The 24,356-nt window shown below is 48.5% G+C and overlaps 6 protein-coding genes across 6 annotated transcripts; all 6 read left to right on the forward strand.

Annotated features, from left to right (window-relative positions):
* Positions 1–2,627: 2,627 nt before the first annotated feature.
* On the forward strand, positions 2,628–3,576 carry N7525_003948 (dienelactone hydrolase family protein; the record flags this gene model as incomplete). Its single annotated transcript, XM_002566295.1, has 4 exons — positions 2,628–2,656; positions 2,728–2,798; positions 2,855–2,902; positions 2,969–3,576. The coding sequence occupies 4 exons, from the start codon at positions 2,628–2,630 to the stop codon at positions 3,574–3,576; spliced, it is 756 nt and encodes a 251-aa protein (XP_002566341.1).
* Positions 3,577–4,472: 896 nt separating this feature from the next.
* Positions 4,473–7,361, forward strand: N7525_003949 (uncharacterized protein; the record flags this gene model as incomplete). Its single annotated transcript, XM_002566294.2, has 1 exon — positions 4,473–7,361. The coding sequence occupies one exon, from the start codon at positions 4,473–4,475 to the stop codon at positions 7,359–7,361; it is 2,889 nt and encodes a 962-aa protein (XP_002566340.2).
* Positions 7,362–11,854: 4,493 nt separating this feature from the next.
* N7525_003950 (putative C6 finger domain protein) lies at positions 11,855–13,179 on the forward strand (the record flags this gene model as incomplete). Its single annotated transcript, XM_002566292.2, has 3 exons — positions 11,855–11,966; positions 12,115–12,450; positions 12,527–13,179. The coding sequence occupies 3 exons, from the start codon at positions 11,855–11,857 to the stop codon at positions 13,177–13,179; spliced, it is 1,101 nt and encodes a 366-aa protein (XP_002566338.2).
* Positions 13,180–18,217: 5,038 nt separating this feature from the next.
* N7525_003951 (GATA-type transcription factor) lies at positions 18,218–20,873 on the forward strand (the record flags this gene model as incomplete). The annotated part of the gene is made up of 2 exons (XM_002566290.2): positions 18,218–18,585; positions 18,644–20,873. The coding sequence occupies 2 exons, from the start codon at positions 18,218–18,220 to the stop codon at positions 20,871–20,873; spliced, it is 2,598 nt and encodes an 865-aa protein (XP_002566336.2).
* A 795-nt stretch (positions 20,874–21,668) lies between these two features.
* On the forward strand, positions 21,669–22,149 carry N7525_003952 (transcriptional regulator family: GATA type zinc finger; the record flags this gene model as incomplete). Its single annotated transcript, XM_061212874.1, has 3 exons — positions 21,669–21,684; positions 21,744–21,854; positions 21,977–22,149. The coding sequence occupies 3 exons, from the start codon at positions 21,669–21,671 to the stop codon at positions 22,147–22,149; spliced, it is 300 nt and encodes a 99-aa protein (XP_061069895.1).
* Positions 22,150–22,756: 607 nt separating this feature from the next.
* On the forward strand, positions 22,757–23,894 carry N7525_003953 (IPI1/TEX10 family protein; the record flags this gene model as incomplete). Its single annotated transcript, XM_002566288.1, has 3 exons — positions 22,757–22,804; positions 22,856–22,928; positions 22,981–23,894. The coding sequence occupies 3 exons, from the start codon at positions 22,757–22,759 to the stop codon at positions 23,892–23,894; spliced, it is 1,035 nt and encodes a 344-aa protein (XP_002566334.1).
* Positions 23,895–24,356: the final 462 nt, after the last annotated feature.

Consider the following 24,356-nt stretch of genomic DNA (forward strand, 5'->3'; position numbering starts at 1 on the left):
TTTTTTTTTTTTTTTTTGGCCCCCAATAGTCAAAGTAGAAGATCGATTTGATTGGTCCCCGGAGTTCACCGGCCATGGTAGCTCCAATTCGTTTTGTCGTTTTGTCTTTTGTTTTTTTCACTTTACTTTGGCTCGGACCTTAAAAGGTCAACTCTCGACGCTACAATATATTCCATGGATCCCCGTTATTCTCTCCCCCGAAAGCCAATCGCCTCCAGCATCCACTCCCTCGGGTTTCCCTCGTTCCTAAGGTACTTCCTTGGGTGGCGAAATGCCAAATGGGTCTCGACTCCACACGAAGTTTCTCGCTTCGGTCCAGATGTCTTATCCAATCATCCAATGGAGGCATCTCTTTCGTTGCCTTCTGCACGGACGTGGCAGATGCTTATGTAGGGAGAAGAGAAGGGGGGGCATGCCCTGTCGATCGATGTCTGTCACCATAGAACATAGCATGTCCGTACCCTGTACTCCGTACATAACTATATAAATATAAAACTTGACAGAGCTGATCTGCCGCAAAACTAATAATAACATGGTTTAAAGATATGCCCCGATTACTGCGTACTCCGTAGAGGCTCCATCTATGCATACGATGCTCGGATCGCTGAACCTCCTTGGCACAGCTTAGACATGTCCACTGTGCGCATGGAATTTAATATTACGATCCGGTCTGCATTACGCCCGTATTTGGTAGCAAGTTCGTTTAAACGGAGCAGACATGCAGTGCTCTCCAAAATAAATAAATAGAGTAAAATAAAATAATAATAATAAATAGGAACTAGAAAAGGGGGAGAGAAGCCGGGAAGAAAAGGAAAAAAAAAAAAAAAGGAAAAAAAGAAAGAGAAAAGGGGGGCAAGTCTTAGAAACGAGAGGTACAACATAGCCGAGTCACATTCTTGAGGACTGCATACCTCTGCCCTTTGGCTATGTCTCGTGAATGACACAGCATTTCTCCAATATTGTACATTCTATACCTTCTATGCAGTAGACTGGCAATTCACTAGACCTTGGCTTCCCGAAATGAAGTCGTCAATTTGACAAGAGCTCATCACTCCACCGCGTCTGTAGCCGCACATCGCTCTGCCCCAAAAGGTCCATCTCAACGACGATCGGTTGATCATCAACAATCTGTGGCCCCATCCTATGCTGGTTCCCGGTAGATCGACCTGGCACAGCCTTTTCTCGATTCGCAGGTGCAATCCCCGGACCACACTATGCTACGGTTCGCAGCCGATCAGTGGCTCCTCTCATGCAAGGCGGCTCCTCCAAGTCCAGATGTGACAGCGCGCAAGGATCCACCTGGCTGATCGTGGACGCCTTAGTGCCGCCTGCATCGGCTCTTGCCGGCGTGGCTTCGGAGAAGTTCACGGTTGGCGTTCACGATCGTCCTCGGGAATGGCGTTTGGAAGGTTGACAATTTTTCTTAACCGGGAGATCTGCGGCCATGAGTTTTCCTGCAAGTGTTATTGCAGGCTCCTCGATTTCAGAGCCCATACTTTGCCTGCGATCTTTACAACGTGGACTATTAATAGTCTCCATAGTATAAATGTGCTGATATATATAACTAGCTAAGTAGGTCTCAAACTCAACAAAGGTGATAGAACACCTGGATCCTCTTCTTTTTGGCTCGGCATTTGGTTTTTTTTTTTTCATTTTTCCTTTCTTATTTATTTCATATTGCTTTTTTTATCTCTCGACATCAGCCCCACGAGCGTCTGCCGCTGTAAGATCCTCCCTTGCGGCAAGACTTCGACAGTGGATCTGCTCGCATCGTATTGCCTTGAGTGCAGAATCAAGAAGAGACATCAACTTCCTCTCGCGTCGTGTTGCTCTATTTATCATGAAAACTCAATTGATTTGGATTTACTGTCCTTATCACTCTCTGGCTCTCCCGAGGTCGTCAAGCTCATAAAGCCAGGTGTCCGGTATGACAGTCTCTGCGGTGAAACCCTTGGGTGTATCTATCAATAAGGTGGTCTCATCAAGACCAGATGGTGTGTTGTGATACTTCTTCTCTTTGGTTTACTGCAGGAAAATAACATTATCAAGTCCTGTGGGTCTTTCGCTACACAGGATCAGTACCCCAGCTTTTCGAATATCTCACCTAAATAGTGCATGTAACCCAGGTTTAATGGTAAATGATGTGTGCTACTTCCAAGATTGTCCGTTGGTGTTGATTACCTAGGTATTATATAAGATGACATAGTTAAGAGCCTCGGCTATGGCTCGGCCATATATATTCACATAGATCGATTACCCGGTCGCATTGCAAGCTGACCAGACCAGACGGATCAGGGTTGGGAAATAATCGAAACCGACAATAAAATAGAAGAATATATAAATAGCCTGGGATTTCCTAGTTGCACCGGGTTGCATCTTGAATTGCCGAATGTTGCTCCGATGACGTCGAACGGCGGGGTACAACTTCAATGTTTTCCTCTTTGCCTTTCGACTTTCTTTTTCTACTTCCAAGGCTATACTTTGTTCAACTTCGCTTTCAGTCGAGCTTGTATGTTCTTATCTGGTTCCTCCCAATGCAATACCGGCCATTTCTGACTTTCCAAAGACCGTTGCTTGCAACCAAACTCCACTTTAACACACCTCCCTTCCATTGCTTCTCTAGAACCATGTCTGGAATCAGCAAAGCCTGCTGCTCGTTCGTGATCCCCAGATGATTTGAATTCTGTGATGCCCCAATTACGAGTCGCTGACCATCACTGTGCACAGAATCCCCCCTGTTGTATCCAAGGGTTACCAGGCCAAGGGAGAATACAAGATCATCAATGGCCTGAAGACCTGTGGGTTCTTACCACCGCCAAAGTCTTACGAATTGAGCTAATGGGATTAATTCTAGATGTCACCGGCCCAGAGTCGGCCACCAAGGCTATCCTAGTCATATATGGTCAGTCACTCACTTCCGCATGAGATATAATCCGACCATTAACTGATACAATTTCGTAATATGCAGACATCTTCGGCTTCTTTGACCAGACCATCCAGGGTGCCGATATCCTAGCCACCTCGACCGACCAAAAATACCGCGTGTTCATCCCCGACTTCTTCGAGGGTAGCCCCGCCGACATCTCGTGGTATCCCCCCACCACCCAGGAGCACAAGGAAAAGCTGGGCAACTTCTTCTCGACCAAGGCTGCCCCACCTCAAACCCTGTCCAAGATCCCCAATGTCGTCGCTGAAGGCAACAAGCTAGCTCCTGGCGGCAACTTCCAGTCCTGGTCGATCCTAGGCTACTGCTGGGGCGGCAAGATCGCTACCCTCGCCTCCGGTGCTGAGAACAAGCTATTCAAGGCGGTTGCACAGTGCCACCCGGCTATGGTCGACCCCAATGATGCAAAGGTCGTGAACATCCCCATGGTGTTCCTCGCCTCGAAAGACGAGACTCCCAAAGACGTCAAGGACTTTGAGGCCAACTTGAAGGTTCCTAAGTACGTCGAGACTTTCCCGACTCAGATCCACGGCTGGATGGCTGCACGATCGGATCTGGAGAACCCCGAGGTGCGCAAGGAGTACGAGCGCGGATACAAGACTGTTCTCGAGTTCTTCCACGAGCACTCGTAAACAGAACAAAAAAGGGTGCAATTGACGCTGGATGTCTTACCGCGGAGGTTGGACGGTAATATGAGAACTAGTTTTGAATGAGAGAATGATAATCTGTCCTGTGTTCCCAGGTAGACCAAAACTACCTTCCTCCGCACATATAGGGTCCTGTTGTATGTCTAAGGATAAGCTCTATAGCTGGTCTAGAAGGGCTCTTCATTTTGTTTCTCCTTTGTTGGAATTAATACGAAGAAGTACATAAACAAGCTTGTTTGTTTTCAATTTGTATTATTCTTTAAAAAGACATACCTAGGTAGGACGATGGATGCTGGATAATATATATGATGCTCGCCACTCTTGTCCGCAAGACGTCATCACTTTCCGAATATCAACTTACCTTATGATAGGTAGCCTCCTTAACCTCCCGCTTTCTCTCATTTTTACAATTTGATTTTGGATTAATTCATATCAACAACAGACGTGCATTTACGGGAAAAACTCGGTATCACTTCCACCCACTTGCCGCGCTTCCGGGTCCAAGGTCACGACACGAGCCGAGGGGCCGAGATCAGCACTCTGCATATACTACTTATTTCTTATTTCCATTCCTTAATATTTGTTTTGTCAGCACATTGTATTTCCAAATTTAGAAGATGCAATAATTGCATCACTGGTTCTGATGTCTTTCTTATTTGGCCGGCGTCGTTCCTCAGATGCAGCTCCTACTGCTCACAATGAGTCCGAGACACTAAGGCGATCATCATCGCATCGCCGTATACCCGATTCTCGCCAATGTGACCATACCAACAACGGGGGATTCCGAGGTTTATTTCGAACGCACAGCGGCAGTTCGGACATACCTTCTCCAACTGCAACACAAGTAAGAATGTCTATTTTGTCGTTAGAACAGCTAGCTCATGGCGAGAAAGGAAAAAGAAAAGCCAAATTCAATCGATGAGAGCACGCCCAAATCACGACGAGGGAGTAGTGCTCGACGAGATGACAGCAAAGATGCCCGTGGCTCCCCTAGGCGCGACTCGCGAGAACGCTGTGAGCCAACGCCACCTGGAAATATTTATGACTTTGTTGAATATAGACTAGACATGGCGGCCAAACCAAAAGACAACTCACCCGGTGTCAGCCCCAGCCCAGCAGAGGAGTCAAGACTCACAACGAAAGACATCAAGGCAATGTTGTCTGGGGCACCTCACTTTTTTCTGGAGAAAGGCAAGCATCGTCGATGGTATCCCCAGGTGATCTTCCCGTGGGATGAGCAGAACCCGGTAATCCAACACATGTGGGATCGCAAGCCATTGCCCCATGCATCCTTTACTCTGAGCACACTTCACGCTCATTTGCCGCTCCCAGACGACTGGGCTGTCAAAGGCGGCGTTCCGATTCAAGTCCTTGACTGGCGCCGAACAGGCGCTGTCAACAGGGCAACGTTTGATGTTAGCATCTTCGAAGTACCCAACATGCTGTCCAACAATGGCAAAGAACCCGGCACCGTCGGTTTCCGTCACTTTCTTGAATTACCGGTGGCCGACGCGATCCGATACACTGGTCCCGAAAAGCCAAGGAACCCTCCGTATTTACATCAAGTCCCAACCATGGCGGCAACCGTGGCGTTCGATTTAATGGAGGGATATAGCAAACCGTATTCACAATGCCAAAGTGGTGCCGTGTACGATCGACATAGACTCATCTGTGAAGGCCCCGATGCCTGGAAGCGCATCGGAGTAAGAGATATAAATCTTCGATCGCTCGTGCAACGTTTAGAGCATCTGCGCAAGTTCCGACATGAAATGCTCACAGATGGATCGACGAAAACAATCCTGGATATTGAAAGTCCGCGCGAGTTGCACGAAATCTTACACACACAATTCCTTCACCCTCGCCCTCCACCTACCGACATCATAGAGGGTCATCCACAAAGTGTCAAATCACAGATCAAAACTTTGGCAATCGTGCTGGCCACCCCAGGAGCATGGATCAATTTCAGTCTGCCTGAATGGCGCTTTCGGGCAGGCCAGGTCCTATGGGAGGCTTCCTTGCATGGCGATGGAGACTGTCTGGACCCCAGTTCAGATAACGAGAAAGCGCCGGGGGATATTCTGATCAGGTCCGGGATGGAGCGGAAGTGGTTGCTGATCCAGCTGCTCCTCTCTGCCGAATTGCTTCTTCGCTTGGATGCATTCGTCCGAGTTGGCATGTTGTATGATCCGCACGGTGGTCATATCACGGTACACGAGCTTGTACAATTCGACAAATTGCGAGAAGGGAAGCTAAACTGGGATCTGGTGGTTGTACGTCGGTTCCTCAACAGTCTCAATATCACTTGCCCGGCGCCACAATCAGGGCCATCTCCAGGTGGCTCGTCAAAACCCTTAGCCACCAAGTCGCACGAGAAAAGCCATCGTTTTTCACTGCGTGAAAGCATCACTCGGCGTAACTCGCCCCCTGTCGTGGATCTACAGTCTGCTTGGGACTGTGAACTGGGCTCTTCGCATGTTCGACAGCAGCTGGAGGGTCTGTATGTCTTCGCAGAAAATATTGGATGGCCAAAATTGGCTGCACTGAAGGCTTCCATGGAGCTCAAACTTGGAGATCCTAACAATCCGGTTCTGCCGGTCTTAATCGTCGATGACAGGTGTGGACGGGAGAAAATATCCAAGGAGATGTTACTGGCCAAGGATGATATGTACACACGAAACCCCTGTCGCCGACGCGTCAAGCTTCGTAGCTCTGGCGATCCACAGTCTAAAACTTTAGGCTGGATCTCGCGCTCGTGGCTCTCCGGGTTCGTGATACCCGGGGAAGGAATCAGCCACCTTCTCATGGCGACACTCCTTGAGAATGACGCAGATGCACTGGATCAACTGGGCTCGATTGCCAACCTCTATGGAGGATTCGTTTATGGCGGACGGAGTTGGTGGAGCAAAGCATGCGTTGTCGGGCGTGTCTTGTCTAGTTCAACGGGAGCTAAGACATGCATGGGGTGGATCAGCAGCGACCTGATGCCGCGCGATGTGATTACACGCGAAATATTTAAATGTGGATGGCTCGAAGTCCCAGTTGAAGAGGTTCCGCAGATCTCGAGCAGGCCTCGAATCAAGCACGGAGCTAGGCTTGCGATGGAATCGACACCGCTAGGCATGGGGGATATCACGGCAGAGACCTTTACACTCCCAAAGGAGAATCCAGAGCCAAGTGCGACAAACAATGTGCACATCGAAGGGCTGACTCTGTCTGTCGATGATTACAGGCCCCCCAAAGGGAACGGCATTACACCTGCTGAGGCATCCATGTCGTTCTCGATCGGAGACGCAGATACTGGTAGAGTTTCGACTACGGTTTGTTTCCCCCTCAGATATAATGTGCGCTTTATCTCTGCCCATGAGTGCTGTCCACCGTTGGGGGTCGCGTCTCATAAGTCATCCGACCGCGAGAAAAGTGAAGCCCAGCAGTCTACGAGACCCGTGTCCAAGTGCACACGTCTACCAGGCCATCCTCTGCACATCTATTATCGATACAAGTATGTTTCGTTGGACTCCCTTTCCTCTACCCCGGCACCGCAATCGACATCGTCGCAAGGCTCGGAAGCAGCTCAAGGCCCGGAGATTATTGTCATCGACGCGCGGGGCAGCCGAGACAGGGAAACGTTTGCTCGGGCGTGGTGTGCTGCTGTTGGATGCCATGCGATCATAAGTCGGTCTGGGGGAACTCGTGTGACATGTTGTGTCGCGTGTTCAATCAGGCAAGCGAGAGCCATTGACGCAATGGTTGTGGTGCGTGTGGGCGAATGAGGTGGCATTTTTCAAATGAATAGAAATTGGTCGCGCATGCTGCTACTTCTGGGAGCCGAGTTCGGGGACTGTCCGGCTCAATAGAGCCCGAAACACGAGAGGCCATAATCGCGCAAACCGGGGCATTGTCTCCATGATCATGTTGTACAATGTAGTAATAAGACCACGGACATTGGCCCCTTTTTGGGACCGGAAAAGCCTTTGGTGGCTTCACGGGCTTTCTCTCCGGGGGTGCCGTAGAGAGAACTCCAAGCCTGTCGAGACGGGGGGGGAAACGCCCTCTGCGCCATCGGAGAACTCCAGATAGCAAACAGTGAATACCACCTTCCTCTTCTCCTTCAGCTGAAATCAATTAAAAAATTTAAAAAATTTAAAATTTAAAAAGGCCGCAAAATCTTGATAGGGGCAAAATAGAGAGAGGAATGGGTTTTTTCTTGGGAGGACGCGTAAGGCAGGTTGCAGGTTAAAAAGGGTGACCCCCCCCCTTGAGGGAGCCGATGACCGAATCGAGTCAAGGGCCCCGAAGATGGTGAAACAGCCGGGCCCAACCTGAGAGACCAGTGAGGTCTCTGCATTGTTGGCCCACAGGGTGATCTCCGATCTCTTACAATTTATGATACTCCGTCTCCGTACGAAGTACGAAGTACTACGGAGTTAGGTTACTATATATATTGTAGGGTGTACTCCGTAGGCGAAGTGTATTATTAGAGGCAAACCCCTAATTGTACTATATTGCCTTGATCATATCACATCTGCAAAATTCATCCATGGATCTTCTCATACATATTAGATCATATCATCTTGTCATCTGCATATTTATGCATACTTATGCATATATAGTCTCTTGGGCAAATTAAGCCTTGTTACCTTGTAGAGTTCCTGCTTCAGGGATGTAGAGCTCACGGAGTAGACAGTAGACATTCTAAAATATCACCAACCCCGAAAGTATGTATGCTACGTGAGAGACCAAAGTGAAAGAAATTCGCTGTCGGCTATGCGATTCCCTTAAGAACTGTCATCATAGCACGCCTAATAACTAGCTTATAGGGTATACCTGCACGCCACTGCGGAGCTCGGCAGTTGGGATTTGGCAGCGGTTTTCCCACTAATCCCAGAAAGGAATAGTTAGGGGCATTTCTTGAATTGGATGTTGAACAATAAAAACTACAATATTAACTATGTACCTAGGTAACCTAGTATATACCTGCTTAAGCGACATCTAAGAACGCAAAGATTCTTCTACATCTATCCACCAAGTGTATTCTTGGCTAAGATTAACAACCGAGATCTGGCTCAGCCCTGGACTACTGGACCCTTGTTTCAGGTTAAACAATTGACCGATCGACAACGACGCGACGCCCGTTGGGGCTTTTCCTAATTGTCCAAGCGAGCCCGATTGCGGACCTTTCCGCAATGTGTTGTATATTGTATACAACATACAACATTCACTCGAACATACATTGGTTTTATGGTTTGCGGAGTTGCCTCACACCTACTGCGAGATCTATCGCATTTACATTCGCCGCGTCACGATACATATGCTGATAGTTTAGTTGCGGACACACCTCAACTCCAATGATTCTCTATGGGAAACCCAATAATATCGACTCAAGTGCATTTCTTGAGACCCGTGCTCGTCGATCTTCGACCAATGTGTGCTGAATTGCGGGGCCAGAGCGTGGGCAGCACAATGTTGTATGTAGTTTTTCCTTCGCAAAAGGGCGGTGGAAGCATCCCCTCGAAAAACTTCGAAGTTGCAGCATAAATATATTGTACAATAACATTACACATTAGACACTCCTAGTACATGTCCTGAAGGGCACGAGGGAGAGTACGGTAATCGGTGGCGTTTATTGGCCTTGAGGGGTTTTGTTGACGTGATACACCATACAACACTGTATGAAGATCACTGTCCACCTGGGCACTCGAGTCCACTTACGAGAATAATGTTCCCTAAGCCCACGCCGGATTTGACACGATTTCCCCTTCGGTTTAACCGGTGGGAGTTGATAATAGCCCCTTTTTTTCTTGTCCCCGTCTCATCTGTTCGAACAGGTACATTATACCATACGGAGTATACCGAGTAAAATAAGCACTGATTCCCCGTGATTTCTCCATTAAGAACCTTGCCCTTCCATGATTCTCCATGGAAGCTGAGACAGAAGGAAAAACCCCCGAGATGAGCCCCATGCGAATGCCAAGACCTAACCTGTAACACGCTACCAAAGTTGGGACGATCCTTAATTAAACCTTGACTGCCCCACGCAGGGTTTGTGAGATCGCTTGCAATTCGCATTATGTTACCTATGCTGTATATTACATTATATATATTATATCATCGGTAGTAATCTTTTAAGGCTTTCGGGCGGTTATCCTACTTGGGTGTAGTCCAGGGCTGTGTAGATGCAGATTTATGTCTATTGGTCTTCAAAGTACAATGTTATATTTGATTGTAGTAGAATCAAATCTTAAAAGGGCCGCGTACGTGTCTCTAGGAATTGTCCCCAGACACGCCATCCTTAACACTGAAACAGTGAGACTGTCCTATTAGCATTGGATATACAATTAGGTACGGAGTAGAGACTTTTCATCCAAGGTACATTGTGGTTCCATGAAGTAAGGTCCGTGGTCACTGATTGGTCCACTATTTCCATGGATCTTTTGACGGTTTTCTTCTTTTTTGGCTAAAGGCAGCCAAATGAGGATGAAAAGCTACTGAAAAGGGGCAAATACCCAAAAAATCACCTATTTTCCTTTTCCGTTTTAGAAAAAATAAACGGTAATGTATATTAAACGAACTACGAAAAAAAAAAAAAGCAAAAGAAAAAAAAAAAAAGAAAACTGGATTTAAAACAATAACCAATAACCTGATACATTTCGGTCGTGGACCCTGAATCTGTTTTTAGCACAAATTAACTGATGGTTCGTTTCAGTTCATATAGTGTTACGGAGTACGGAGTACGGAGTAGAAAGATGGGATAACGGAATTTCTAGCCTTCCAGAAGCCCATGTGGTCATTATCCCTTGGATCGAAGTGTACTGCTTCCCCTTCGAGAAGCCCTCTAGGTTTCTAGTGATCAGCCTCCGAAATGACCGGACACAGAAGGTTCTTTTTGATGGACCCTCAAACCAACAAGCCTATTGGTTCTGAGTGCCGGCCTAAGCTCGCGTCACCAATCACCTAGTCGGGACATGAAGGAAGTATTCCCCAGTTCATCAATGATTGACAGGTATTCTTGTTGGCCCTAAGCCTAACTGGTATTGTACATTTTGAGAGGCCACCGTCCAATATCCACACATCCCCACTGTTGTCAGGGCTCCCAGACCATGGTTCCTCGTCTCTGCTTCATTTGGAGAACGGGGTCTATAGTACGCAATCAGGGGGATTGGCAAGTTTACCTAATCAACCAAGGACCAATCTGAAGGTGACAGGATTTGAAAACAGGAACTACATAGGTAACAAAAGGGAGATTACGAACAAGGACAAAAAAAGGAAAACCTTGCAGAAAACAAGAAATACTCTCCCATTCAACCATTCAAGCGCCAGTAAATCTACAATACACTTCGTAGTACGGAGTAATTCTAGAGCATTAATGGAAGTTGTCCGTGGACCCCTGAACTGATCATCCATTGACAATGACCTGCAGTTGATTTGGGCTAAGTCGATACATCCGTGTTAGTCTTAGTTGGTATGAGAGCCACCTTGTTCCACGTACTGATATACATACTTGTGAAAATTAAATTAAATCAAAAATCCCAAGAAAAAAAAAATCATTAAAAAAATAAAAATACAAGACCTTTGGGCGTTTCACCCCGCGATTAGCTTCTACCTGTTGGACTATACCTACCATCTCCGATCTGCTCTTCTTCTCTTCACACCGTTCACTTCATATTCGCTCCTTTGGATACTCTATTTTTCTATTCTTTTTCCCTTTCCCCTCTTACTAATATCTTTTTGGTTATTATTGTTCAACTTGTCCTAGTGTGGTTTCCTCCTCGATCTCAAGGGCCTCAATAAACTTCTCGGCCCTAACCCCGTCCAAACCCCCGGCATTCCAACACTTTAATCACTATAATTATCATTGATTAATTCGCAATTACTCGACTTGGGAAATTTGGGGCTCCCAGAAATCCAATCTATCCTCGACCATTCTATTGCACCATTACCTCTATACTTTGAGACACACGGCGGGCCCTAACGTATACCCCCCAATATCCTCGACCTGAAACGCGCGCAATATCATACCTTGTCCAGTGTGGCGTATGTGGATCAGAGCCTGAGAATTGAAGCAGCGTCATCCTCTGGAGGCACTCCACGGTCAAATTCTCTCGGCAGTGTCTGTATGGTCTTGCGCGGGTCCTTGTCGCATTCACCTCTGATCACGCCTCGAGGTACTCTCAGCCATCTGCTTCGCCAAGCACAACTTTCGCTTCGCCCGAGGTTTTGATGCGCATTCGATCGATACAACGAAAGAACCGTGCTCGTGGGAGCTATGCCAGCAGCTGTCGACCATATGGCATCAACAGCAAACTCACAGAGCGCCATGGACGCAAATGATAAGAAGCGCAATAAGTTAGGATATCATCGGACCTCTGTCGCATGTGGTCAGTAACAAATCCCAAGAAACCACCACCCTTATGCTTGTCGTCATTCTTCGCAACGCGAACGTGTGTCGATCCAGAGAAAATAAACCCAACCCTGCTTTTGAGAATGGGATATTCGCATGTGACCATGTTACTTATACTTTTACAGTGCACTGCCGACGACGAAAGATCCGATGTCTTGTGGCGCCAGATGATACAGAAGGACGATGTGAAAACTGCATTCGACTGCGAAAGGACTGTCAGTTTTTCCCAGTGGACCAGCAACCACCGGTTGAAAAGAAATCACGACCAAGCTCGAGATTGGAGACACCCTCAACCGAGCGCTCAAACACTACACCGATTGCTTCCTCTCCGACTAATTTGATGTCCGATCCCGCCGAGACTTTCTACCCATACCAGGCTATGCCAATGAACACCTCGTCCGCGCAGGACATGTCAACCTACAACGTCGGAATGGTTCAAAGCAACATGAGTCTAACGCCAGGTAGGTTTATGTCATCCAGAATATCATCCCCGGACTGCAATCCAGGCGCGTTCATTGACTGACTGATCCGAACTAGACCGGCCCATGGGACCAGGAGACTTCGCTGGGCATCAACCAATGGATACGGGGGTCGCGTGGGATGAATTTACGACGATAGCGGACCCGCAGCTGTTGAATACAATGGCAGCCGGAAAGGGTCAGATGATGAATATGTCACCCAACTTATGGAACCCCGGGAGCATATCCTCCGGCCTACCACCCCCTTCGCCGATATCTGCAGCATCTTCAATGGGGGGCCAAGCGCAGCCTCTGGGCCAGACGGCATACGCTATGCAGCCAGACGGAACAGTTTGGCAGGTGCCTCCGCCACCGCCACGAACCATGAGCTATCCTGGACAGGAGATGGCCTCACCATACCCTAATCAATTTCACCCACATATGCCTCCAGAGCTGAAACGGAGAATGACCACACCTGCACAATCCCTGTCTGCGCCGAGTGCCATGGCCCCGCAAGGCTCGCCAGGCACGCCTGAGATGCATACGCCAGGATCAGTCTCATACCCACCAGGAATGAACTATCCGCAATGGCAGGATATGAGTGCTATGTCTGGAATGGGCGTGGTGCCATATCCCATGTACTCCGCCGACGCAGTTCCGCAACATGCATACCCGCCTAATGCTGCTCCCATGGGACACCCCGGAGGCCCGTCACAGTCACCGAACCCATGAAGCCTTTCTTTCTTTTCTTCGCCATATTCTACCTCTTCTTCTGCCACGCTTACATCTTTTGCATTTCCTCGAGTCCGAGTTTCTTCACGTTACACATCACATTCCTAGACGGCCTGTTTCATTTCTAATACCCCGTGGGACATACACTTTTTACCCCCAATTGGCATTTCATCTTCTACATTTTCACCTCATCCTCATATACCGTGGCGGGTCTGCTTCGCAGCTGGTCATTAGCGGGCGCAAGGGTTTTCGGGTGGCTTTTTTTTTTTTTTTTTTTTCCATGGTTTCTTGTCTCTTCTTTTGCTATCATGGCATAGTCCCACGTTTTCATTTTCCCTCCATCTCTTCGGGGTCTCTCTCTGAACTCGGTTTATTTTTGCGTGCTTTTCTCTATCTCATTTGGTGGCATTCTCCCCCATTTGTACGCGGGGGCCTTTTTTTTCTGACCGGTGGTTGTCTGGATCGGAGTGACATTTCACCTCATATGTTGGAGCTTTTCTTTGGGTTATCGATATAGACTTTTTCTCCTCTTCATTCCCCTTTATTCTCATGGTCAATTTATGTGTTATTTCGTCAATACATGATACCCTTTTCATCTCTGTCGCCTCTGTCTCATTGGAAAGATGAAACACCTGTATGCGGGAAAGATATGGACCAGCTCAACGGCCGAGATAGAATAACAATTCAAGGGTTGCTATACCTCGTTGCAATCACGATGGGGTGATTTCGACACCTTGTCCTATTCTTCTGTCCATGGGCTACGATCTTATCGCTGGTTCTTCAAGGCGCGTGCCTAAGTTGTGCTGGAAACGCATACTTCGTTTGTACATATTGCACAATACCTCCATTGCATATCTATCTTTCCTGGGATGTCTCGGCCGTCTTTCCAGAGTCCTCATTGGTCTATCCTCGATGTACTGCAAAAGCATAACTGTAGATATGATATATGAATTTCCTGTTTCTTGCTTATAAAAGTGTAGATGTACGGTGCACCCTTGCTTTTGTCGACAGCTAATTGTAGGTCACACAATAGTAGCACGGAGTACTCCGTATAGGGGATCTTATTCTTGCTTGCGTCGAATATTTGTGGCAAAGCTGAGAGTGAGTGATGCATAATAGCTCACATGCAAAGAAGTGAACAACATGCCAGGACCTTGACTGTTCTCGGGGCTCTATTGGTCCGGAATCCTTTCTGTTCTTAAACGGAAACTCGCACAAAAGCCCGGTCTGGGTATTGGTTCGCCGAGAGAAGCCAATCAACTGCTTGATACCCCGTGAAGGGCATCGCGCCTGTAAGGATAAATTGTCGCTGGATATACGTACATAAATGGCAATTGACTCTGGACCAGGGGCCATCCGAGTTCGTGATAACAGATTCCTTGACACAGATAGGCAGATAGATAATAGGCAGATAGAGAACTGCGAGAAGTTCTGATAACAAATAACCAGCATTGATTTGTACATCAATGTGTTCGCGAATCAATTTTGATAGGGCACTTGCACGAAGATAGAAGGAAGAAGAGATTGGGAAGATAAACCAGAGAATTCGGGTTGTCAATTTTGATTGCGTGCTCCGTTGATGGCGGAGCGTCAGTGTTCATATCCCAGATCGCACCAATGGTTCGGTCATTCCCATATCTGTGCGAGATGTAATCAAGAATCTTGAAGATCAGTCACATCAGAGATATGTTCCACTTTATCTCACACAAGAGCCGACCCTGGACGATGTAGGAGATAAGGGTCCACTGTCCATTTACAATATAGCAACTCGACACCCCGGGATCCGCATTGGAGGATCTCCCGGAGATCCGATGGGAAGTAAGACTCTGGGGTCGAAATCCGGAGATAGCAGAGTAACAGTATGATGGCGGTGTAGGTGATAGCTCCAATGATAATGCATAATTGTGCCAGGGGTCTTATCTCTGCACGTTGAATTTTCGTTGGAGATACCTAGGATTCTCCTTGTTGGCTGCGGTCTCAGTGAGCACATTGTTTAGCCCCTTAGGTAGCGTCACGTCTTATCGAGACGGTTTGGTGGATAACCACACGGCATGGCGTCAATATTCTTGGGCTGCTGAGTACAACGTATATATAGTCCATTGTCCCTGGTTTTCCCTTTGGAATTCGGCTTCACTTCGGGTTCAACTCGGTCGAATCGGTCCAATCTGTCAAATGGCAACCATGTCAAGTCCGCTCACCCAAAAACGGACTCCATGTTTGCTTTCGTTACATATGCGCAGTGTCGGGTTCCTGTCTCCACGCTCTTCGCCCCTAGGAAATCGCTTCTTCATATGGAATCAGTCAATTGTCTCGACCTTCTAAAGATTTTCTCGCATAACCGCAAGAACCGCACGGGAAAAAAAAAAAAAAAAAAAAAAAAACACCTTACAACCCCTCACCGCACTGCTATGGGAGGGGAGAAAGACCATGACCAAAGTACCAGTCAGATTTGGCGTCGAGGGCTGAATGTGCAGGACGCCACGGCCCACCTGTGCCTTGATGGTAATAATTGCCCAGTGCTTTCCCCCGCGACAGACATATCCGGGTTGATCCGGGTGCCTGAGACAGACAGTGATATTCCCGCACTCACATCCCTGATCTAAATTGGATTTGACAATATGATTAGGAACACGTATGACCTTCAGGTCATGTACTTTATGCTAACAAAGAGAGATAAGGTGGAAAGTTCCACCGATCTGCATTCTATCAGGATGACCATGGTTAATTACATTCTAATTGCATTCCTATCAGCACTTCTTATCTATGATTCCCCGACTTAGGGTGGGTAGTGGGGCCCAAAAAAAAAACAGTCCCTACTCCATGCATATTGGAGCTGATTACTCCCAATGCGTTATTTGGGAACATATTGTTCGTTTAGGCCTCGCGTGCCTGTTTCCGTATCCCGATCCGGGTCCCCGTCCCCACTTGCGACCAGGCTCACGAGGATGTTTGATATCTATATGATACAGAATCCTGCGATCGGCTCTGAATTCGTATGAGGCGGCCGGAGTTGTACCTTAACCCCGCCTTGAGTGTCCCGGTGGCAAACTAATGAATAGAGAAGGGAAAAAGCGCAGGGATATTAGCCGGTACGGAAGACCTCCTCAAGTTCCCCCGCGAAGGCGGCAGACGTCAACGAAGGACTTTGATTTGCGAAGTTGCCTTTTGAGGTACTTTACTTCGTTTTGGGGCGAAGATCGGGGAAATTCCGTGACAGGCAGTCTTGTGTATCGTCTCCATACACGGGTGGTACCGTTTTCGGGTAATATAGGGATCTCTTTCTCAGCCTCTCGGTGAGTCTTGACTCCGCTGGGAGATGATATTGATTGCTGGTTTTATATTTTATATGATCACCAGTCATTGAATATAACTATGCGATATATGACAGACCCTACCCAAGCTATAAAGTTGTGAGGAACACCAATTCCGTTATTATTTTTTTGGGGAAAATAAGAAATCAAAAAAGAAGACCCGTAGAACGTTCCTTATCTTTGGGGATCCACCCGTTGCTCGGTTTACCATCATTCCGCCCCGCTAAGAACATGGACTATAAACCTCGATATCAACACATATCTGATTATGCTTTTCTTTTCTTGTAACTTGTTCACGGGTACATCGTATCCCGAGTATTCCCATCGTTTGTCTGAAATACCCCAGAGCATAAGAGATTGAGACCTCGAGGCGAGATGAATGCATTTGTTCGTTTATCCTACAAAACCTCTTTGACTGGACCGGGAGATGTACTCCACCGTTAACGAACAGTACCCACTTAGCCTGCATCTGGACTGGCTCCGGGGACGCTAAGGAATGTGATGTCTTTGGCAGTGCCATGTTCTGTCTTCTCAAGCTTGTCTGATTATCTCCATCTATGTAGCCATAGAAATTGATAGTACCTGCGTATAGACCGGTCCCGACTCACAGGTGCGGGCGAGGTACATTAGTTTCAATTTTAGTACCGAGCTCGTGGCCAGTCGGGCCGATGATTATTCGAGATGCCGGTCAGATCTATACTCGAAAATAACACCCATGTCAGACTATATGATATGTTTTAAATCCAAAAAAAATAAAACTGGGGCCGTGCGAGTATGCAGAGAATGAAAGGATGACCTTCTAGATCCGATACCAAAGTACCACCTTGACACAAGTTGATTGGAGGAGTAATGTATATGTAGGCCCAAATAGTCTGCATACTTAAAAAAGAAAGAGTAATCGGCCTTTAAGAAGACGGGAGTGGCACATAAAATCAATGAAATCGAGCGAAGCGCCGTAAATCGGTCATTTCCCCGTGACAAGAGTAATACCGGTACATTCATTTACATATAGATTACATAGATTACAAGCCCTTCTTGTTCAGCGTCACTCACCCTCTCTCTCTTCAGAACATGATATTATTCTTCTTTCCCTCTTTTCTTGTTATTTCTGTTCTTTTGAGAATATCTACACGGAGTACATCTTTGATTTTAACCTATACCTCTTGGTCATAGTCATTGCGTGGTCGGCAGTAAACTGCCCTCCGTTTTCCCCGTCTTCCCACACAATTCCCTTCTCCTCTCCATCTTTCTTCTTTCATCCCACTTTATTCTCATCTTTCCTTTTGTCATCCTCGGAGGGATTTTCTCTTCCATCAAAAGATAGATCTTTTCGGGGCATGAGCGTCTGGAGGGTCTAGCCCCCCCTCCACGACTCATCAGGAAATCCCAAGAGGCGTCGAGGCTGGGTGGTGGTCTCCAGATCCATCGTGCGTTTCTCTCATCCCAGTCGTCAGCTTAATTATCTTATTATAATATATTATTATCATAAGATCCGTTCCGTGCTAATAGGCGTCTTGCGTTGACAGACCCTGGTCGTTGGCTGAATCCTGCCAATCGTCTCTCGCTTGGCTGCATTCGATCATCAACTTCCGGCAAGGGTCTCGTTTACGGCGGGTACGGAGGAATTTCAATCCAACCCACCTTTTTGCCGTTCATCCCCTCCCCCCACGGTCGCCTCTATTTGAATTACTTCTTCCCTCTGATTGAACCCCTCTCCATCGGAGATTATGGAGGGGATACATCATGGAGGGCATGGGGGAGCCCGGCCATCCCAGCCTATGGCGTTCCCCGATTTCGACGCCGATTCCCATATGGTGTCCGACGACTTCTCCTTCGACACTCCGTTCAGTCCCTCTGGTTCCTCTAACGCCAATGATGGTGTCCTCGGCAATTCCATCTTTCCGGAATGGACGGGCGGTGCATCCCGTGGCGACAATCCTGATGAGATGCAAAGGAAAGATCCGCTGGCCGCGCAGATTTGGAAACTCTATACCAGGACAAAGTCTCAGTTGCCCAACCAAGAGCGCATGGAGAATTTGACGTGGCGAATGATGGCCATGAACCTCAAGCGCAAGGAACGGGAACAGCAGGCTCGGTAAGAAACGCTCCTGCCAATCCTGAAGCGTATAGCTGATTTACTGATATCCGAACAGCGCCTCGGAAGCTCGTAGCCCGACACCGAGCGGCATCGCGCAGATGCGCTTGTCCGACCAAGTATCGCCCGCTGGCCCCGATCCTTCGCACGATATGAACCTTGATGCCACTTCAGATCCAATGAATCTGGATGACTTCATCGTTCCCTTTGATTCGCCTGCCGAACACTCCGCGCATCCTTCGGTCGATCGAAACTTCGCAGCGACACCCACTGGATCAATTCCTATTAAATCGCGCAAGGACCACGCGATGACCGATTCATCGACCGCCGCCTCATTCCCCCACCCACCCCAGGATCAGCGAACAAACTCCGAGTTTGGATACGTCCCCCGTCGGGTCCGCAAAACGAGCGTCGACGAGCGGCAGTTCTTCGCTGGCCTCTCTGTTCCTACCCGCAAGCGCCCTGCCGAGGCCTCGCCCCAGGTTCCCCCGGTGTCCAACGCTATGATGGCGCAGCACTCGGAACTTTCAGCGGCACTGCCAGATTACTCTCTCGATCATCCACCTTCTGCTTTTGCTCTTTCTGGCAATGGCACAGTGGGCCCGCGCCGACCTCATCACCATCACACGCATTCCAACATTCCCTACGGGCTGGATACGTATGGCATCAACGAAGACCACGGGCTCAATTCGGCCGGGCCATATCAGCAAAATTTCCATTTTTCGCCGTCAGATTCTCCAATGACTGCAGGAAATCCTTTCTCGAGTCTATATGCCCAGACGCCGCTCGCCTCGTCGCTTAACTCAACTGAGTTCTTCTCACCCCCGCCTTCTGGCTACCAGTCTACTGTGTCGACCCCGCAACCGATTTATGAAGGGGAGCAGTCGATATTCTTTTCTGATGCGCCCTCCGCGGAATCCCACACCCAGCGCCGCATTCCTAATTATATCCAGCAGCGTCAGTCGAACCTGTCTGCATCGCTGCAGCCCCGTTATATGTACAACATGTCCAACGGCGAATCTCACCCAGGGAGCGCAGTTACGGGGCCGCCAACCACTAATATGTCTGGATTTTCGGTGCCGCAACCGCAGCATGTCAACCCATCACAGGTGCTTGGCCACGGCGAATTCTCCACAACGGCGCCTGCCAGCAGCATGTTTACCTTTGGCGGAGATTCAGACAATGAGGATGACGATGGCAACTTTGGTGAACGCGGAGGCATTACCATGCCAAATGACTTTGCCTCCTTGGATGAGTCTGTTGATATGAGCGCCGGTCTTCATTGGGATGGAGGTTTCCCCGGATCAGTACAGTCCCTCCCAGGCTTCAGTGCTCAGCACCGCAAGCATGTTACGATTGGATCCACAGACATGATAGATGGCCCCTCTGAATGGAATCAGGGAGGTACTCTTGGTCGTGCGCATGGATCCGCTGCTTCGGTCAGCGAGGTGCGCAACCAAAACCAGGACCCTCGTCGCTACGGGAAGGTTCCTCGTACAGCATCGACCCCCAATGCTGCTGCACTGCTCCGTCAGAGCTTGAATGGCTCAGCCAGCGGGCCTCCGACAAACCACCCATCACCAAGCACCCCTCCGGAGTCCGGTCTCAGCAGTGCGGTGCCCTCCCGGCCAGGCAGCCCTGGTGGGTTGAAGAACGGTGACCCGAACGCGGGACCGACCACCTGCACCAACTGTTTCACCCAGACCACCCCTCTCTGGAGACGCAACCCAGAGGGCCAGCCTCTGTGCAATGCATGTGGCCTGTTCCTGAAACTCCATGGCGTCGTCAGGCCACTTTCGCTCAAGACTGATGTGATCAAGAAGCGAAACCGTAGCAGCGCCAACACACTTACTGTTGGTACTTCTCGGTCATCTAAGAAATCTTCCCGCAAGAACTCCATTCAGCATGCCCCATCCACATCGATATCCTCCCGTATGAACACTTCTGAGTCTCCACCCTCGATCAATGGATCCAGCACGTTGGGGAAACCCGGTGTTGTGCCAATTGCCGCTGCCCCGCCCAAGTCCGGTCCCCCGGCTGGCGTCGCTCAGGCCCGTGCTGGTGTGCAAGTAGCACCCAGACGGCAGCGCAGACTCGAAAAAGCACCAGCTGGATCCGAACCAGATGCGGACGACAGCCCTAAGTCAGCCGCTCCCCCGAGCCGGTCCAAAGTCGTGCCATTAGCTCCGGCGATGGCACCACCCGCTGCCGCAAACCCAGCGAACCACAGTATCGCCGGTGGACAGGGTGCGAGTCAGGAATGGGAGTGGCTGACAATGAGTCTGTAGTTGGCTTCTACCACATGGCCTTTTGCTTCTGCTGAGTTTTGCCAATGTGTGACCGGGCTAGCCACCACTATAATCTCACGTATTACACGACTTATGTCCCCTGCGGTCGTGGCTCCTTTATCACTCATGTTTTTCCTGCTTATTATACGTCACGTGTGCTTTTCTTTTTCGTTGATTTGATTGATACAACCGCGTCTGTCCGGGACCCGAGCTGCCTATTATGTTTTCACTTCTATGTTTGCTTTTTTGTTTTGTTTTCGCAGCTCGGAGCCGGGCAGAAGTGCGCATCTCTCTCCCGTCTTTGTCTTCTTTTTTTCCTTCTTTTTTTCTATATATTATTTACTCATCTATTCTTGGATTCTTGCGCTGCTGAGCAGGCTTTGATTAATGGATCTCATCCTTGCGTGATTACTTTTAGACCTGGACTTCAATATGATCATGATTATCTCCAATTCATTCTCTCGACACGCTTAGCCTATCAACTTAGGTGTAATTAAGCCCTAAGTGCTACTTTCTTTCCAGCGTCAACTGCAGGCTGAGCGAAGAATGACATCACAACCAACTTCATCCCCGGACATTAAGCCGGGGAAACAATCCACACGTCATGTTGACGGATAGTTGGGCAGTGTTGCCTCTTTGCGCTTCCTCAAAATATATTACTTTTGCGCCATATAAACCCATATCAGACCACTAAGCCAGCAATCAACTTAACACCCAGGACAGCTGGAAAGGCAGTATGGAACCTCTTCCAGTCAACATTAACAAGGCATAGCTGATTCTTTTCAACAAGACGACATGTCTAACACGGACGGTGAGTAGCTATCTTGTGGACTTCTACCCGCCATGCAGAAACCAGCTTACACATCGTAGGAGCCTCCGAACCATTCACAACCAAAACGAATACCACAGATAGGGTCACCGGCCGCGTCCATGAGTCTGCCAGTAATGCGCGCGAGACGATAGCTGAAAAGTTCCAACCCGGTGCGTATTTCCCGCAGTGATAGGGCGTGGGCTTTGCGCAGACGACGGATGACATTTGCTCTGGAGATGAACTACGTGTTGTTTCTTGAGCACCAGCTAAATAGACTGATTGCGTTCCGCAGGAGATACGAAGGCGACGTCTCGTCGCACGTCGGATACACCCGACAATATCTGGCAATTTGGACAGGGTGGTCCGAGAGAAGAGCGTGATTATGGACTGGAGAGGGAAAAGTCTCTGCTGCAGTCGGCGCAGGAGACAGTGGCTAAGGCCCTTGGCGGAGGGTCTCGTGGTTAGTTGCTGACTGTGGTAGTTACTTGATTATTTGGTCTTGCTAATAGAATGCTTCAGGTGCAACCTAAATGCCTACCTAGGGTATATGAAGCCGATTACAAATGAATTGTTACATAGGATAGAATTTCAAGTGATGTTTATACATTCATTGTGAGGGTTGGCTGCACCATTCCTTCTCCTACACCTTTATTTTAAATAAATCACACATCAAGGTCCGGTAAATTCCCACTTCACATTGTACACAGAGTGTAATCTGTGTTCAGTTGTGCCAACCTTCATAGCGAATATATGCCGAATGGATATTGCGGGCTTGGATCGTTGAGTTGGATATACCTCGAAATATCAACATGGTTTGTGTGAAGTATACATCGAATTTCTGCAATAAAAGGATTATAAACCATCCATGGATAAGTAGCTCTTAATAAGCCGAAAGTGGAATCACCTACAACATTGTACGGGAAAAAAAGCATTATCACAATATACTTCCCCTTCAGGAAGGCTTATGCCTCAGGCAACAACTGATATGATAAATCACGTGTGATAACCAGAGCGAAAAAAAGAATCACTGACAGTCCATCCATCTCTAACAATCAATTGATTTTGCGCAGCCATGGGATCCAGCTCTAAAAGAAAGAAGGATAAGCAAAAGGATTTCCAGGTTAGAATTACAAACCCCCGTTTCTTCTCTTCAACCAACTAACATCTGCAGAAACCTAAACTCAAGGTTGGGAAAACCAAAGCGAAGCCCGACAACTACACCGATACCAGTTTCAAGTCGAAGTGTATGTGCATTTCTATAATTGCTTGACGTCTTGTTATGCTCACAATCACTAGCAATTGTCCTCACACAACAATCCCTCCATCTCGCCGCCCCGACTTCAAATGCTACATTCACGCATAACTTATCTCTCCTCTCCGCCAAGTCTGACAGCCAACGACGCGACTCGCTCGCTTATCTGACTACCTCGATATCCTCTCGGCCAGTAAACTCTCCTCTACCACAACCTGTGAGCGTTATTCTACCATCTCTACTGCCGCTCATCCTCGATGGAGCCACCAGCGTACGGACCCAGCTCCTCAAGCTCTTGCGGACCCTGCCGCCGGGCGATGTCGAAGACCATGTGGCGCAACTCCTTCCCTACGTTCGTGCAGGAATGACCCATCTTGCAGCGGACATCCGTAGTTCTGCCGTGGAGATCCTATCATGGATGGTCGAGGCAGCGGGAGAATCAACAGTTTCCTGCGCGGGAGGTTGGATCAAAACACTCAACTGCTTCTTGTCCGTGTTGGGCTGGCACACCGAAGAGTCCTCGCAGTGGTCCTCAAGCCGAGCTTCATTTGGGAAGTCTGGCAGCCAGGGCAAGCCCATGGTCAAAACGCTTGGGGCTCTGGCGATGTTTTTGGATGCGGGGATCGGAAAACCTTCGGTCGACGGTGTGGATAGTGAAATGTCTGGTGAAGATGAGAGTCCGGACTGGCCCTTCCCCCTTTGCCAGACCGCGCAGCACATGATCTCGGACTCATCTACTCCATTCGCATACCTGAATCTGTTTGGGAAGCCGCGCGATGAGGAAGGGGAGATGTACGAAACTCGTGAGGATAGGTACCGTGTGTTCTCGACTCGTTTCCAGCCAGCAATCGAACGTGGAATCAAGAGCGCCAGAGAGGAAGGTGGCGAATTAGGCCGTGCATCATCCGGCGTGAGCAAGGTGTTAAAAGAAGCGATTGCGTATGGACCAGGTCCATGAATTGTTCAGCCACGGTTTATGAGCAAAACCAAATTCATCCAATAGGATGGTACCGTGACTTGGGCCTAGGCTGGGGCCTAGATTCTTGCGGGCTTTACCTATAAAGCTACCAGTGAACCACGCGTCCGATTCAAGCCAGCTCGGGCTGGAATACCACAGCGTCTGTCCTTATACAGATGGTTTCGCCCTGCGAAAACTGCAATCGGCACCGAACAGACCCTTCGGTGCGCCCTTTGGCCGGGGTGATCATGGGCGTTGTGCCCTTGCAGCAGGTACAAGCAAGATATATACAATACCAAAGCTCCGAGCTAAAGTCTTAAGCTGGAACCCTCAATCTTAGTCATTTATCCCTATAGCCCTGCCCAGGTGGAGAGCCGGAAAACCACGAACAAAATAATCTAATGCTATCCATGGGAACGTTCCCTTTTTTTTTTTTTTTTTTTTTTAGAAATTGAGGGACGA

The sequence above is a fragment of the Penicillium rubens genome, assembly GCF_028828025.1.
Source record: "Penicillium rubens strain IBT 27055 chromosome Unknown utg000002l_segment0_segment0, whole genome shotgun sequence".
NCBI lineage: Eukaryota > Fungi > Ascomycota > Eurotiomycetes > Eurotiales > Aspergillaceae > Penicillium > Penicillium rubens.